At 60.0% G+C, this 13,992-nt stretch overlaps 1 protein-coding gene across 2 annotated transcripts in view; it reads left to right on the forward strand.

Moving 5' to 3' along the window:
* The window catches only part of KIAA0930 (KIAA0930 ortholog), a 41,907-nt gene that overhangs the window by 19,592 nt on the left and 8,323 nt on the right, over positions 1 to 13,992 (forward strand). The window contains exons 1-7 of one of the 2 annotated variants that reach the window (XM_055564115.1): positions 7,715 to 7,801; positions 8,014 to 8,165; positions 10,703 to 10,828; positions 10,930 to 11,007; positions 11,276 to 11,377; positions 12,624 to 12,764; positions 13,295 to 13,489. In XM_055564115.1, coding sequence (XP_055420090.1) covers positions 8,052 to 8,165; positions 10,703 to 10,828; positions 10,930 to 11,007; positions 11,276 to 11,377; positions 12,624 to 12,764; positions 13,295 to 13,489 — 756 coding nt within the window. In that variant the 5' untranslated portion in view covers positions 7,715 to 7,801; positions 8,014 to 8,051. Of the gene's footprint in view, positions 1 to 7,714; positions 7,802 to 8,013; positions 8,166 to 10,702; positions 10,829 to 10,929; positions 11,008 to 11,275; positions 11,378 to 12,623; positions 12,765 to 13,294; positions 13,490 to 13,992 lie in introns of those variants that run through there. The other variant, XM_055564053.1, reaches the window with a different exon arrangement.

Here is a 13,992-nt window from a genome sequence, read left to right on the forward strand (position 1 = left end):
TGGATGTGAGAGTGTGACTATAAAGAAAGCTGAGTGCTGAAGAATTGATGCTTTTGAACTGTGGTGTTGGAGAAGACTCTCTAGAGTCCCTTGGTCTGCAAGGAGATCCAACCAGTCCATGCTAAAGAAGATCAATCCTGGGTGTTCATTGGAAGGTGAAGTTGAAACTCCAATACTTTGGCCACCTGATGCGAAGAGCTGACTCATTTGAAAAGACCCTGTTGCTGGGAAAGATTGAAGGCAGGAGGAGAAGGGGATGACAGAGGATGAGATGGTATCACTGACTCAATGGACACGAGTTTGAGTGAACTCCAGGAGTTGGTGATGGACAGGGAGGCCTGGCGTGCTGCGGTCCTCGGGGTCTCAAAGAGTCAGACACAACTGAGAGACTGAACTGAACTGATCCCACCTTATCAAGTTGCCATGGCGATCTGGAGAGGTCACAGGGGAATGGACTTTATAAACTGTAGTGCGTGCTAAGTCGCTTCAGTCGTGCCCAGCTCCTTGCAACCCCATGGGCTATAGCTCACCACGATCCTCTGTCCATGGGATTCTCCAGGCAAGAGTACTGGAGTGGTTTGCCATTCCCTCCTCCAGGGGATCGTCCTGACCCAGGGATTGAACCCGCATCTGTTAGGTCTCCTGCATTGGCAGGTGGGTTCTTTACCACTAGCACCAGCTGGGAAGCCCCATAAGCTGTAGAGTGCAGGCAAGCATGAGCCATCATCATTGTCAGTACTGTTGAGCTGTTGGCATGGTTACGTACCCCATTCAGTGTCTTGCAGAATGAAGTGGACAATCTGTGGCGGGGTGGCGGGAGAGCATGGAGCTGGGCACGGGTGGCTCAGGTTCAGTCCTTGCACAGCGGCGTGCCCTCTTCCACGCTTCCCCAGAGCCACTAGTCTATAAAGGACTCTGTAGGCCTGAAGTTCAAAGATGGTGACTTATGAAAGCAGGTCACTCACTGCAGGCAGGGGGGAGGCTGGATCCCATAGTCCCATTTGGAGCTGGCAGATCCCAGACTTTGTGATACGGCCCTTGCTCCGTATTCACGGATTCTGTATTTACGGATTTAGCTACTCACTGAAATTTATCCATCACCACACAGTCAGTACCTTGGGTGCTTTTGTGGTTAATTGCAGATGTGTGCAAAGTGGTGGGAAACTTTGAGTCACCCGGGGTGCATGGTCACAGCTGAGGTTCAACAAGAAGACCCCTGCCTCCTTGTCGCAGCTCATCCTTTCTGTGGTCTCTTTGGTGGTTGTTCAGTTGATCAGTCGAGGCTGATTCTTTGTGCCCCCGTGGACTGCAGCACAGCAGGCCTTCCTGCCCTTCACTATCTCCCGGAGTTTGCTCACACTCATGTCCATTGAGTTGGTGACGCCATCCAATCGTCTCATCCTCGAGGTCTATTTAGTGCCACGTATTTGCATGTCGTGCTTTCTGGTGGTGATTTTGCCATTTGGAGTGGCCCCTGAGCGTAACGCTGAAGTGTCTAGTCCTGAGCAAAAGAAGGCTGAGATGGGCCTTATGGAGAATATACATGTTAGATAAGCTTCATCCAGGCACAAGTTAGAGTGCTGGTGGCCTGGAGTTGAGTGTTAATGACCCAACTGTACACACACACATAGCGCAAGATAATGTATAGATCATTTGATGGAAACGCAACCAGAGGCTTGCAGGAGCGCAACCCTGTACTTCTGTAGGAGCAGTGGCTCGGTATTTGCCACGTCAGCGTCTGTGGCCACTTGATGGACGAGGGCTAGGACCACAGTCAGCACGGATGGCCCCACGGGGAAGGCGGCGGTGGGTGCGAGCTGTCCGTGGTGCTGCTCCGCGTCCGGGGCTGAGCGGATTCTGGGGCCAGAAGCCTGCTGACCTTGGGCCGGACAGAGCCCTGGAGTTGAGGGAGCTCTGCTGGCCTGGCGGCTCCCGGGGCTTCTGACCCAGGGCACGTCTTGGTGGACAGGCTTTGGGACAGGATGCAGCGAGAAAGCGGCTCACCTGTGAAAGAAAGAGCTGAAACTGATTCCACAGCACTGGCCAGCCACCCTGTGTCTGTCTGTTCATCCGATTAGCACATCGCGTGGTTCAGGGACACTGGCCGGTTGGGGAGTCATCACCTCATCTGAGCAAGCCAGATGTGCAGGGCAGCAGTGTGGAGGCCCCCACAAATACACACGAGGACAGAGCTTTACAGCATGCAGAGGACTTTCCACAATGGCCCCTCTCCCCACCCCCGACCTCACCACTGGTTCCAGGAGAGTGGCAGGTTAGACCCCTCTGACAGAGGGACTCTCTGGGGTCCCCAGGGGTTCAGTGAACCGATCACCCAGATGGGGAGGAGCAGAGAGCTAGGACCTGAGCTCAGGTCGTCTGGCTGCAAAGCCTAACACTGCGCTGCGCCTCCACCAGTCTGAGCCCTCACCCTGACCTTGACCCTTCCTAGTTTGGACTTGGACTGTCTCCTCTCCCTCCCTCTTCTGCTCCCTCTGAAGACAGGGAGCCCCTTCTCCACCCCCGTCTCCCTCTCTCTCTTTAATTAGCTTTATGACACTCATCAGAAGTCATACATTCATGGGCAAAAGTGGTATCATCTTACTATTAAAAGTATGAAAGGTGAAAAAAAAAAAAAAGCATGTGTCCTGCCAGGTTCAGCAGCTCCTGCCATTCAGGTGTATGTGTTTCCATCAAGTGTACATGTTTCATGTTCCTGTCTCCGTCGAGGGTGCGTGTCTCCGTCGAGGGTGCGTGTCTCCATCAGGGGGACGTGTTCCATCAGGGGTGCGTGTCTCCGTCGGGGGTGCCTGTGTGTGTTGGGGGTGTGTGTCCCCGTTGGGGGTGTGTGTCCCCGTGGGGGTGCGTGTCTCCCATTGGGGGTGCGTGTCTCCACTGGGGGTGCGTGTCTCCCATCGGGGGTGCGTGTCTCCATTGGGGGTGCATGTCTCCATCGGGGGTGCCTGTTTCCGTCAGGCGTATGTGTCTCCGCCGGTGTGTGTGGCCGGGGCTCCGCGTGGCATAGCAGCTGTGGTCAGGGTGTGAGCCTCTGCTCTTTGGGCAGGTGCTGTGTCACATGCCTTTCGTGTCATGAGTGTCTTGTCTGCTCGTCTTCACCTCATCCTTTAAAAGTGTGATGACAATTCGATTTAGTACACACAGCACAATCTACCGAGATTAAACGTGAGTGATTACTGAATATTATTTTCTTTTCCTCCTAACTGTTATGACTACTGCTGTATTATTTGCTGTCATTAATACACATGGAATGTCTTTGTGCATAAGGCACTTCCTTATTCCCATTTTTTTCTTTGCCATAAGATAGAGTCACATAAGCAGGAAGATGCTTGTTTGGCTTCCACAAAGGACACAGTAATTTTTCTTCTCTCACAAGAGCTCCCAGTTCAAAGTGTTCTTGCCAGCTTTGGTCGTCATAGCTTTTTATCTCCTTTACCGGAGTATGGTTTATGTCAAATAAACTGTGTCCGTGTCAAGTAAGCAACTGGACGAGTTTTGATGGCTGGGAAGGCACCAGCATCAATGCCTGGCACGTCCGGGGCGACCGCCAGGCTGCTGTCTGTGCCTCTGGTTTTGCCTTTTCTGAAGCATCCTGTGAATGTGGCCTTTCCATATGTAGCTGTTTTCCTACGTCTGACTTCTTCACTCAGCGTGATGGTTCCAAGATTTATCCTCGGTGCTGTGTCGATCGGTAGTCTGTTCTCATCGCCAGTATCAGGCCACTCAGTGGCTACGCCACGCTCCGTAAGTGTCCCCTCCTGGTTCCCAGTTTGGGTTTATTTAGGAACACAGCATCTGTGAACGTTTGTGTACCGGTGTCTGCAGACACGTGCTTCGTATCTCTTGGGCAAGAACCTGGAAATGGCTCAATCGCCGGTAAACACATGTTTAGCTTTATAAAATCTGTCAGTTTTCCTAAATGATTGTTTCTTCTTTTCTTTCTAGTTTTTTGGCCGTGCTGGGTCTTCGTTGCTGTGTGAGAGCTTTTCCTACTGCGGCGGGCGGGGGTTAGTCCGCAGTTGCAGGGCACAGGTTTCTCCTGTTGCAGACACGGGCTGTGGCCCCGAGCCTCAGCAGCCGTGGCACGCGGGCTTGGTTGCCTCGCAGCAGGTGGGGGTCTTAGTTCCCGGACCGGGGACTGACCCCATGTTCCCTGCATTCACAGGTGGATTTTTAACCACTGGACCACCAGGGAAGTCCCCTGCTTATTTTTATAAAAGGCAAATTTGCTTCTTAAATATGACAACTTGTTCTTTCAGTGTGATTTTTTTTTTTTAATTGCTAGTGAGATTAATATTTTCCCACATTTTGCCAAGTGGGTCTGTTTCCTTTTCGGTAGTTACCTGTTTGGGTATTTCACTCATTTATCTATTGCGGTCTTGCGCATTTTCTTTCGTAACTTGTTATGCTGTGAATTCTTTACATACAGGCAGTTATTTATTGTGACTTGCGCTCCCCTGGTTTTCATGTTCCCTTTGATTTCAGCTGTGCCTCTCTTGGGCATAAAGGGAATTTTGAGTGTTCGGGGTGGCAGGCGGGTCTTGACTTTCGTGATCTCTCTTCTTGCTTTATCCTGAGTGTCCCTGGTCTGGCCTCTGCCTGACTGTCCCACCTGTCTGTCCCGCTGCGTCTCTGGGTGTGGTGCCCACAACCACTCTTGGCAATGGTTCTGGCGTCTCACTGGTGACAGGCAGGGTATGAGGGGGCTCCCCGACAGAGTAGTTTTCTTCCTCCTGAGTTTGTCATTGGTACTGAAATAGTGCTACGCTAGTGATAACATCTGTGTGATGTCTGCAGCGAACTCCCAGCCCCTTGTTCCTTTCAGAGGTTAGCGCTGGGTCTCCCCACCCGCACGTGAGGGGCAGGCAGGGGCTGCAGATGCTCGGGAAGACGGGTGGGGAGGGCCCTGTCTGGGTGCCCAGGTGCCTTCTCAGCAGGTGGCTGGGCCACCTGCCCATGGAGTCACCGCTTTGAGCCCTGGGCGATCTGAGTCAGGGGCGCTTCGGCCCTTGTGTTGTGTGTGGTCTTGGGGCTTCTTTGAAGGTTTTTCTTGGGTCAGGGCCCTTGTGATGGAAAGAAAAGGGCATGTTCGCACCCTGTGTCCTGTGTGGGGTACCCAGGCCTCGGGTGGACAGTGGCTGGGCCACATCTGTGCTGTGGGCACCTGGGCAAGGCACCCACCTCCCTGAGTTCGTCTCCTGTTAAGTTGGGCCAATCCGTTTATTCGCGCAGCATTTATTGAGTGCCTGCTGTGTGCCTGACTCTGTTCTGGGCACTACACTCAGATGGTCATCCAGGCAGGTCCCTACTCTGGGGAGGCATTTGTGCAGCGGGGGACAGTCGTGAAACCCCACAGTGATGGCGGTAAAACAAGGTGAGGAGGAAGGGGAGCACCTCCAACACGTTTAATGTGGGGTCTGAAGCGGTTCCCTGAAGACAGGAGAGCCATCTGCGCTGCAGCAGGAATGGCAGGAAGGAGCCCCCTGTGTAAAGGCTCCAGGGTAGAGGGGCGGGCAACCCCAGGAGGCCAGCAGGGCTGGTGAGTGGCGAGGGGAGGGGCTGCCACAGGGAGTTTTCTTAGAACTTTGGCTTTCATTCTGAATTCCACGGGAAGGTTTGAAGGGGGACAGGAGCCGACTTTAAATACAGATCCTGTAGCTGTGGTGTGGGGGGCGGACTCAGGGGTGAGAGTGGATGGGGCCATGGATGCATTCCAGGGGAGCTGGCCCCCGCCACCCTGGGAGGGGAAGGACCTGGGTGTGGTGCCCGCCAGGCTCTCTGACGGCCGCGGGGCTGCCGGCAGTTTCTGGGAGAAGCATCCAGGCGGTGGGCCGGTGGTTCGGGAGCGGCCTGTCGAGGATGCGGGCACCGGCACAGGGTGACCTTCTGGCTGGACCCCACGAGCCCCTGTGTCGGGGGGACACGGGCAGGCAGAGTGCTGCAGCTCCCTCGCTAACTGGGCCGGATGGGCTGTGAAGAAAGCGATCGCTCAGCATTTACACCAGGGAAATGGGACCCCTTGTGCGGACCTGCTGGGACAGGCCTGGCGGCACGTGGAACCCTGGAGAGCACGTTGGCATGTATTTTGTGCCGTTTCCAGCACGCCAGTCCTGCACGCAGGACCCCCCCCACCCCCAAACCCAAGGACCTTCCCTTGTCAGAACCTGGGGCTGCCAGCTGCCTGCTGAGCGCTTTGCGTTCATTATCTGGGTCCATCGCACTGCATTTTCCGAGAGCCTGAGTGTGTGCGTGTGTCTGGTGTGACAGGTCTGAGGACTCAGCAGTTTCTAGCTCTGGGATCTTGGGCCCCTTTTTCTGACTCCTGAGAGTCAGTCTCTTCTCATGTGAAACCAGGCAGCAGCTGTAACAGGCTGTGGGCAAAGTTCAGTGAGACGGCCCACACGGCTCTGGCAGGGGCTCAATATGGCAAGTGCAGGAAGAACCGTGGCTGCCCACCTGGTGCCGTGGGTACCACCAGGCTCCTTCTGCTTGCAGAATAAAGAGATCGCCCAAGGGCGTATGCTCCTGCGCCTGAGTGACGTGGATGGGGAACTTGGCTCACTGTGGCAGGTGGCGGGGTTCGGAGCCCTGACCCACTGCGTGTGGAGACCACAGCGGCTGCCGTAGCACCTCCGAGGGACCAGGAAGCAGTGGGTGTGGGCAGTCTTGGAGCGTTGAGTCTAGAAGGCCTTCTGCTGGGCTGGGGGCTCAGAAGGAGCTGAGATAAACTGTCCCGGGAGAGTTCTTGTTTTGTTAGGAAGAACGCGCCCACCACCCCCGCCACCGCTTGATTTTGTGCAGAGGGCTTTAGGGGTGTGAGTTGGGCACTGCCTGTTGTCACAGGGGTCAGTCTGGGGGTCTCTCCTGGCCTTTGCCCCCGAAGCTGATGGGTGACCTTTGTCTTGATAAGGCTCGCCCGCCTGGGCCCCTGACTGATGAGACCCCCTTCTGTTTTCCTTCCGTGGGAGCCAGCCAGGGTGTGGGCCTGGGTGGGCTGCGGACCCCCTGGGCGCAGAGGGCGGGAGCCTGTGTCGGAGAGCTGATGTAAACAGGGCCGGGGTGTTCAAAACTCCAGGGCCTGAGGGCTGAGCCCCTCCTCACCCCCCATCCCCACAATGCCCTGGAGGAGCGGGTGTGGGCTGCAGGCCAGGGGGTCTGACCACTTGTGAGGCCCCGAGGGTCCCGCCTCCACGGGTTCCAGAAGACAAATGCAAGGACTTAGGGTGATGAAGTCGCTTCGGGAGAAGAGGGAAAGAAACCAGCAACAATGAAGTATCTCGGGTTTCCAAGCGATAGCTCTGCTGCACATCTTGTGGTTCCATCAGGTCTGTCCAGACGCCCACCTTGTCTAGGTCCCGTGGGCCAGTCACGTCTGCGGTGTCTGCCTTCACCCCCAGGAAGCTGGGGATCAGAGCGGTCCCTGGGCTGGCCCGCGGTCACACAGCTAGTGCAGAGCTGGAGCGGAACCTCTCAGCCTTCCTACTGGAGCCTGTGGGCTCCTTGCGTGGGAAAGAGGACCATAACGATCTAGGTATCAGGAAGAAATACTGTCGGTAATAAGAAGCAGAGTCAGCCCGGCGTGCTGGAAGCCTGCCTCCCTCCTGCCTGCAGCTGAGCCCGGCAGGCAGAGGGGCAGCTGTCCCTTTAAGTCAGATTCCCGGGGTGGGGGTGGGGATGGGGAGGGAGGTGCCCCGCCGGAGATGGATGGATCTCCCCTCCTGAGCCCTTGGGGCTCCCTGCCAGACAGCCTGCCGAGCCTTCTCTCAGATCCAGGCTTCCCTTCCCCGTGCGATGCTGCTGATTCATCCTGGGGCTGGAGTCCGCGGTGCTGCGGGGCTCGGGGCCTCCCGGGGAGGTGCCCTGGGGCCTCTGCGGGCGCCCCGTGGGGCTGGGGCTCCGCACATCGCGGAGGTCTGCGGGGGGCAGGGCGCGGGGCCGGGGCTCGGCCCAGGCCGCTCACAGTGCCCCCCCCACTTCCCCTCTGGTCTCCCTGCGCAGGGTGCTTCAAGGACGACCGCATCGTCTTCTGGACGTGGATGTTCTCCACCTACTTCATGGAGAAGTGGGCCCCGCGCCAGGACGACATGCTCTTCTACGTGCGCCGGAAGCTGGCGTTCGCAGGCAGCGAGGGCGCCCTGGACGGGCGGAAGGTGAGCGCCCGGCGCCGCCCCCACAACCGGGTCCGCAGGCTTGTGGGCCGGGGGTCTGCAGTCCTCCTCGCGCGTGTTAGGAGGGGAACGCGGTGTTCATTCAGCGCCCGCCAGGTGCCAGGAGCTGGGCGGGGACGGTCACACGTGTCCCGTGGTGGGATGCGCGGGCCTCATGTGGGTATTATTACTGAGCTTCCCCAAGAGCCCGGAAGGTGGCGATGAGTATCGCTACAGTGCCTTGGAGGAGACACGTCCAGAGGCTGGGTGGTCTGGCGGGCATCTCATCCTTAGTAAGTAAACAGGAGAGCAAAGACGTTGACTCCAGAGGCTGGGTCCAGCCTGACCGTGGGCAGGTGACCTGGCTTGGTGATGGTGGTGATGCCTGCCAGCCCCCGAGCCCTCACCTCACCCCCGACAGGGGCTCAGCTCTCTGCCTCTCCCATCTCCCATGTCTTCCCAGCAACTGGACAGGACAAGGGTTGTTATCCCTATTTTACAGAAGAGACCAAAGGCGCGCAGGTGACTTGAGTCATCTCCGATATTTAATCCACTAAGTTTCAGTCGACAAGTTAATAGAACAAGCTTTGCATGTCTTTCAGAAGCTTTATTTAGTGTTTTGTAAAATATTGAAGCAACCTGTATGCCAAACATACAAAGGCGTTGTTTTCATTTAAACACAAAAGCGCCTCGGGAAGTGGAGACGGGTTTTTGCAGCATGCCTGCCCAGCGCTTGTGACCCCGGGCTGGGGCTTGGTGGCCGGGGCTCATGCCTTCCCTGCCCTGCGCCTGCTCTTTGAGCCTGATCGTGCAGGACGGGCTTTCTGCAAACAGACAGGCCTGGTGCCTGCTGCAAAGGAGACATGGTGGCCTGCGTGCCTGCAGCCAAATGGCTGGTCCGGTCCAGCTGCGTGACAGGCGGGAAGACCTGGGGGTGGGCCAGGGTGCTCTGGTGACCATCTGGAGTCTGCAGCGGCTGGCCGTGTGACCGGGTTGTCACTGGGGCCAGTGGACACTGGGACCCTGAAGTGCATCACGCAGAGCCATGTGTACACAGTCTGGGTCACTATAGTGACCAGAAGGGAGGGGAGTGGTCAGCGGAGGCCACCTGAGTGAGGTGGGTCTTGAAGGAAGGGCAGAGGTGGTCCCGGCGGAGGGGCCGGTGGCTGAGCAGTGGGCCTGACCGTCTGCTGAGGTTTAAGTTTCAGATTTTTTTTTTTTTTTGCAAAATCTTGGTGGTTGTTTAGAGGCAGCGTGTTGAGACCAGAGGCGACAGTAAGGACTGAGTGTACCTGAGATGCGGTCGTGCCTTGAATGTTGGTGCCTGGAGAGGCCCCAGCTCTGGTCAGGGAGGGTTTTCTTAGCCGACCTGGCCTTGACTGCTCCAGTGGGCAGGCGGGGCTCAGGAGGGGTCAGCTTTGTGCACTCCCAGAGTGGCCGGGCAGGGAGGTGAAAGGAAGCTGCAAGTGCTGGCTCCTCTCTGGGAGAGAACCCTGGACTCAGGCCTGAGCAGTTTTGGAGCCGGAGGCCTGAGTCTGTGTGTGAGGTCCCCTGAAGGCTGGGCTGGGGCGGTGTTGACAAGGGCAATGAGGGGAGCCCGAGTTTGGGAGCGTGTGGCAGTCTAACTATGCGCATGCTGGAACGTTCCATTGCACCCCTGCCCAGAGCCCTCTGCAGGCCCTTCTCTCCCAGCACTGGGAGGACAAGATGACTCAGCCTTGGCTGGGGCCTCAGGGAGCACTCCCCCACACCCCTGCCCCCGGCCCGGTCTGCTGGGACTGACGGTGTGGCCAGTGGCACGTGGAACGGTTGGTGCTGTGATGGTGGGAGGAATGGGGTGGCTGGGGACCCACAGAGAGGAGGAGGCAGCATCTGGCCGGAATGTTGTAGGTCAGAGCGAGGGGATGACGGTGGACGGAGGACATTTGTGGGGAGGGGCAAGCGAGCACACGCACGACAGGCCCTGCCGGGGTGGGTCTGCGGTGTCTGAAGGGCAGCAGGCGGGCGGCGCGGCGGGGGAGACCCCACGGGTCTGGAGGTGCGAGGTGGACAGGGCGGGGAAGGAGGGAGACCACACAGCTGCTCCCGCGCAGCCTCCCTGCCCGCCTCTGCTTTGAAGAGCAGAAAGGAAAGCCCCTGGCCGGCGCGCCGTGGGCGCTGCTGCAGGGCCTGCGCACTGCGGGCTCTCTGCGGCAAGCCCGGCTGCCTCCCGCCCCCTCCTCATCCGGCCGAGGAGCTGGTACCCAGTTGCCGTAGCAACCCGAGGGCCTTCTGCGCGCTCCGCCGGTATAGAGGGTGGCTGGCTGGACTGGCCGCCTGTGGGCTGGGCCAGGATGCTGGGATCCCCTGCCCTGCTGGGGGGCCCAAAGGATGAGCTCGGTGGGAGGCTGGCTTCTTGATGAGCCCCCGGGGTCGCGAAGCCAGAGAACCCAGGAGGGAGATTGGAGCCCACGCCCCGCGTGGGAGCGGCCAGGGAGGAGAGGATGCCCCCGGGGCGGGGGCGGGGGTGCTGGGACTCACCTCTGCCCTGGGCCTCACAGCTGGCGGAGGCCGAGCCCGAGGTGGAGGTGGAGGTGTACCGGCGGGACTCCAAGAAGCTGCCGGGCCTCGGAGACCCGGACATCGACTGGGAGGAGAGCGTCTGCCTGAACCTCATCCTGCAGAAGGTACCGGGCGCGATGGGCAGGGCTCCCGGCGTGGGGGCGGGGTGCTCGAAGGCCCCGGGCACAGCGGACCCCTGAACTCCCCTGTCCCGCATCCCTTCCAGCTGGACTACATGGTGACCTGTGCTGTGTGCACACGAGCCGATGGCGGGGACATCCACATCCACAGGAAGAGGTCCCAGGTGAGCCCGCGGGCGCCCAGGGGTCCCCCTCCCGCTGCCCTGCCCCGAGGGGAGGCTGACCCCAGAATTTCCCTGCGGCCTGGGGGCCTGGGTCCAGCTCAGGAGCCCTGAAGCAGGTCCTCCCTCCCAACGGCTCCTTCCCCAGTGGCTCCTGGGGCCCTGGCGACCCATGCCTTACAGCACACCCCACCCCAGCACATGGCTCCAGGCCCGGGTGCAGGGCACGGTAGGGGTTTCACTCAGCCCCTTCCAATCTTTTTCTTTCCAGCAAGTGTTCGCGTCCCCCAGTAAGCACCCCATGGACAGCAAAGGGGAGGAGTCCAAGATCAGCTACCCCAACATCTTCTTCATGATCGACAGCTTCGAGGAGGTGGGGGCTCTGTCTTGGTCTGGCTCCCCCCCAGCCACCCCCCAGGCCTCACACGCTTTCAGGAAGGAGGTGGGGGCAGGGCTGGGCTCCCGCTCTCCCTGCTGCTTCCTTGACTTAGGGCAAATGAGTTCACCAGGCTCTGAGCCTTAGTGTTCTCATCTGTAAAATGGGCGTCAGGGTTGAAAGATCAGAGAGCTCACGCGTGGGAGAAGGCATCATCAAGTCCTGCAGAGCGCTGCCCGGGCAGGAGGGACGGTTATTACCACCCTCGAACCCTAAATGAGGCCTCCCCACCTTGGGATCCTAGGATGTCTGTGATGGGCTGGGCTCCGGAAGTTACAAAACTGGGGCCCCGGGCAGCTCACTCAACTGGGAAACGCCGGGTGCTGGGAAGCCAGCTGCGCCCCCTGGCGACCCTGCCGGCTCCTGTCAAGCCACCCTCCTGTCGAGGTCTGGGCAGTGGAGCTGTTCCCCCCACCACCCACAGTGAGGGCCGGGGATGGGGGCCCTGGAGCACTCACGGAGGATGGGGTGTGGGCTGCAAGTCACTTCTCGATTTGGTTGGTGTCTTGAGCATCTCAGTTCAGGGGGCTGAGCGCCCTCTCCAGACTCACACAGCTTGTCCACAGCAGAGCTGAGACTGAAGCCAGAGTCTGGATGACCTCAGAGCTCAGCCTGCACACGGCCCCCCGCCCCGCCCCGTGGGCAGTGACTCTCGTGGGGGCAGGCTGTCCAGTCCCCTGCAGGCGGTCGCCCCCCGCAGGCAGGCAGTCTGTGAGGCTTCTGAGCTGGTGCCCACATACAGGCCCTGACGGCCGGGGCAGGGCTGGGGCGGGTGGGCTACACACCCATAGCTGGAGGTGCAGAAGACATTCGAAAGCGGCCAGACAGTCCCCGTGAACTGTTCTACTTCCTGGTGTCACTCCGGTGGACAGTGGGAGGGTAGCACATCCTCTTCCTGTTCCAGAGTCACTTATGACCTTAGCCCCTTGTAGACGCTGCCCCTGCCCACGGGTGGGCTGTCCCCCTTGCTGCGCGGGTCCCCGTGGAGTGGTGGCAGGCCTGGGGGCCTTGGGTAAAAGCCTTCACGTCTGTGGCTCAGTGTTCTCCCCTGTAAAGGGAGAGTTTCCGAGCAGCCCTCCCTGGGTCAAGGAGCGGGGCAGGGGGCTGGGAGCCGGGCTGTGCTGGGGGCCGGGGGCAGCCGACCGGTGCCATCCCTGCGTCTGCCTCGCGCCCCCCTCCCCAGGTGTTCAGCGACATGACCGTGGGGGAAGGGGAGATGGTCTGCGTGGAGCTGGTGGCCAGTGACAAGACCAACACGTTCCAGGGAGTCATCTTTCAGGGCTCCATCCGCTACGAGGCGCTCAAGAAGGTGTATGACAACCGAGTGAGTGCAGGGTGGGCCGGGTCCAGGGGGCGATCACCCCGCAGCCCCCCCTGCCCTCGCCCAGCTCTGCTGTACCAGGCCCGCCCCAGAGCTCCTGCAGCACCCCCAATGCCCCTCCTAGGTGGCTGGGGCCTGGGTCACGTGGGGCTCTTCCCAGGAAAACCCTCCTGGGATTATTGGTCCCCGACAGATGGGACTGAGGGGAGAGGAGTCCAGGTGGACGGGTGCCCTCCTGCCGCTGGGCTCCGCCCTGGGTGTCCTCTCTCGACCCCTGGGCAGGGGACGAGGAGGTGGTCTCTGTCCCCGGACAGGGTGTGGTGGTCAGGGCGAGAGGGCGTCAGACAGGGATGCCAGGGTGCCGGCACTGCCCCGCCTTGTGGGTGAGCCCGGGTCAGCTGGGGCTGGGTCTCCCCGGAGCGGGGCTGGTGGCCCTCGGGGGCTTCTTGAGGGAGGGTCACCCGGCTGCTGGAGCCCCCAGGGAGCGGGCACCCCGCCTGCCTGACTCCATGCCCCTGCCTGCCCGCCTGCAGGTGAGTGTGGCAGCCCGCATGGCCCAGAAGATGTCGTTCGGCTTCTACAAGTACAGCAACATGGAGTTTGTACGCATGAAGGGGCCCCAGGGCAAGGGCCACGCTGAGATGGCCGTCAGCCGCGTGTCCACCGGCGACACGTCCCCCTGCGGGACCGAGGAGGACTCTAGCCCGGCTTCGCCCATGCATGAGCGGGTAAGGCTGCACAGCTCGGGGAGGGCCTCTCCCCTCCCTGAGGCCTGCCTCCCACCGCCTCCCTGGTCCTTCCCGCCCCCCACCCCCCCCGAGAGGTAGGTGTCATGGTCCCCACTCCTCTGGGGAGGAGGCCGAGGTTCAGAGAGGGCAGGTGACTGGCCCGGGGTCACACATCAGGTTACTGCCTGGACCCCGAGCTGCCACGGCGGCAGGGCTCAGCCAGCAGGGTCCCAGCACCCGCCTTGGTGGACCTGCTGGGTGGGGGCGGGCACCCGAGCGGCCTTTCCAGGGGGCAAGATGGGGACGATGACGGATGAGCTCCAGGAGGGTTGGCCGGAGCCTCGAGACCCTGGGGCCCCCCAGCTGGTCTCTGCCGGGGCCGCTTGCCAACCAGTCACTGGGCCCCAGAACTGCTGGCAACCGCCGTAGCCATGGACGGGTCCGAGCCTTCCTGTCTGCAGAGCTGGGCAGCCCCAGGCCTGCCGGGGTTCCTTGCTCTGCCC

Source organism: Bubalus kerabau, chromosome 1 (assembly GCF_029407905.1).
Source record: "Bubalus kerabau isolate K-KA32 ecotype Philippines breed swamp buffalo chromosome 1, PCC_UOA_SB_1v2, whole genome shotgun sequence".
NCBI lineage: Eukaryota > Metazoa > Chordata > Mammalia > Artiodactyla > Bovidae > Bubalus > Bubalus kerabau.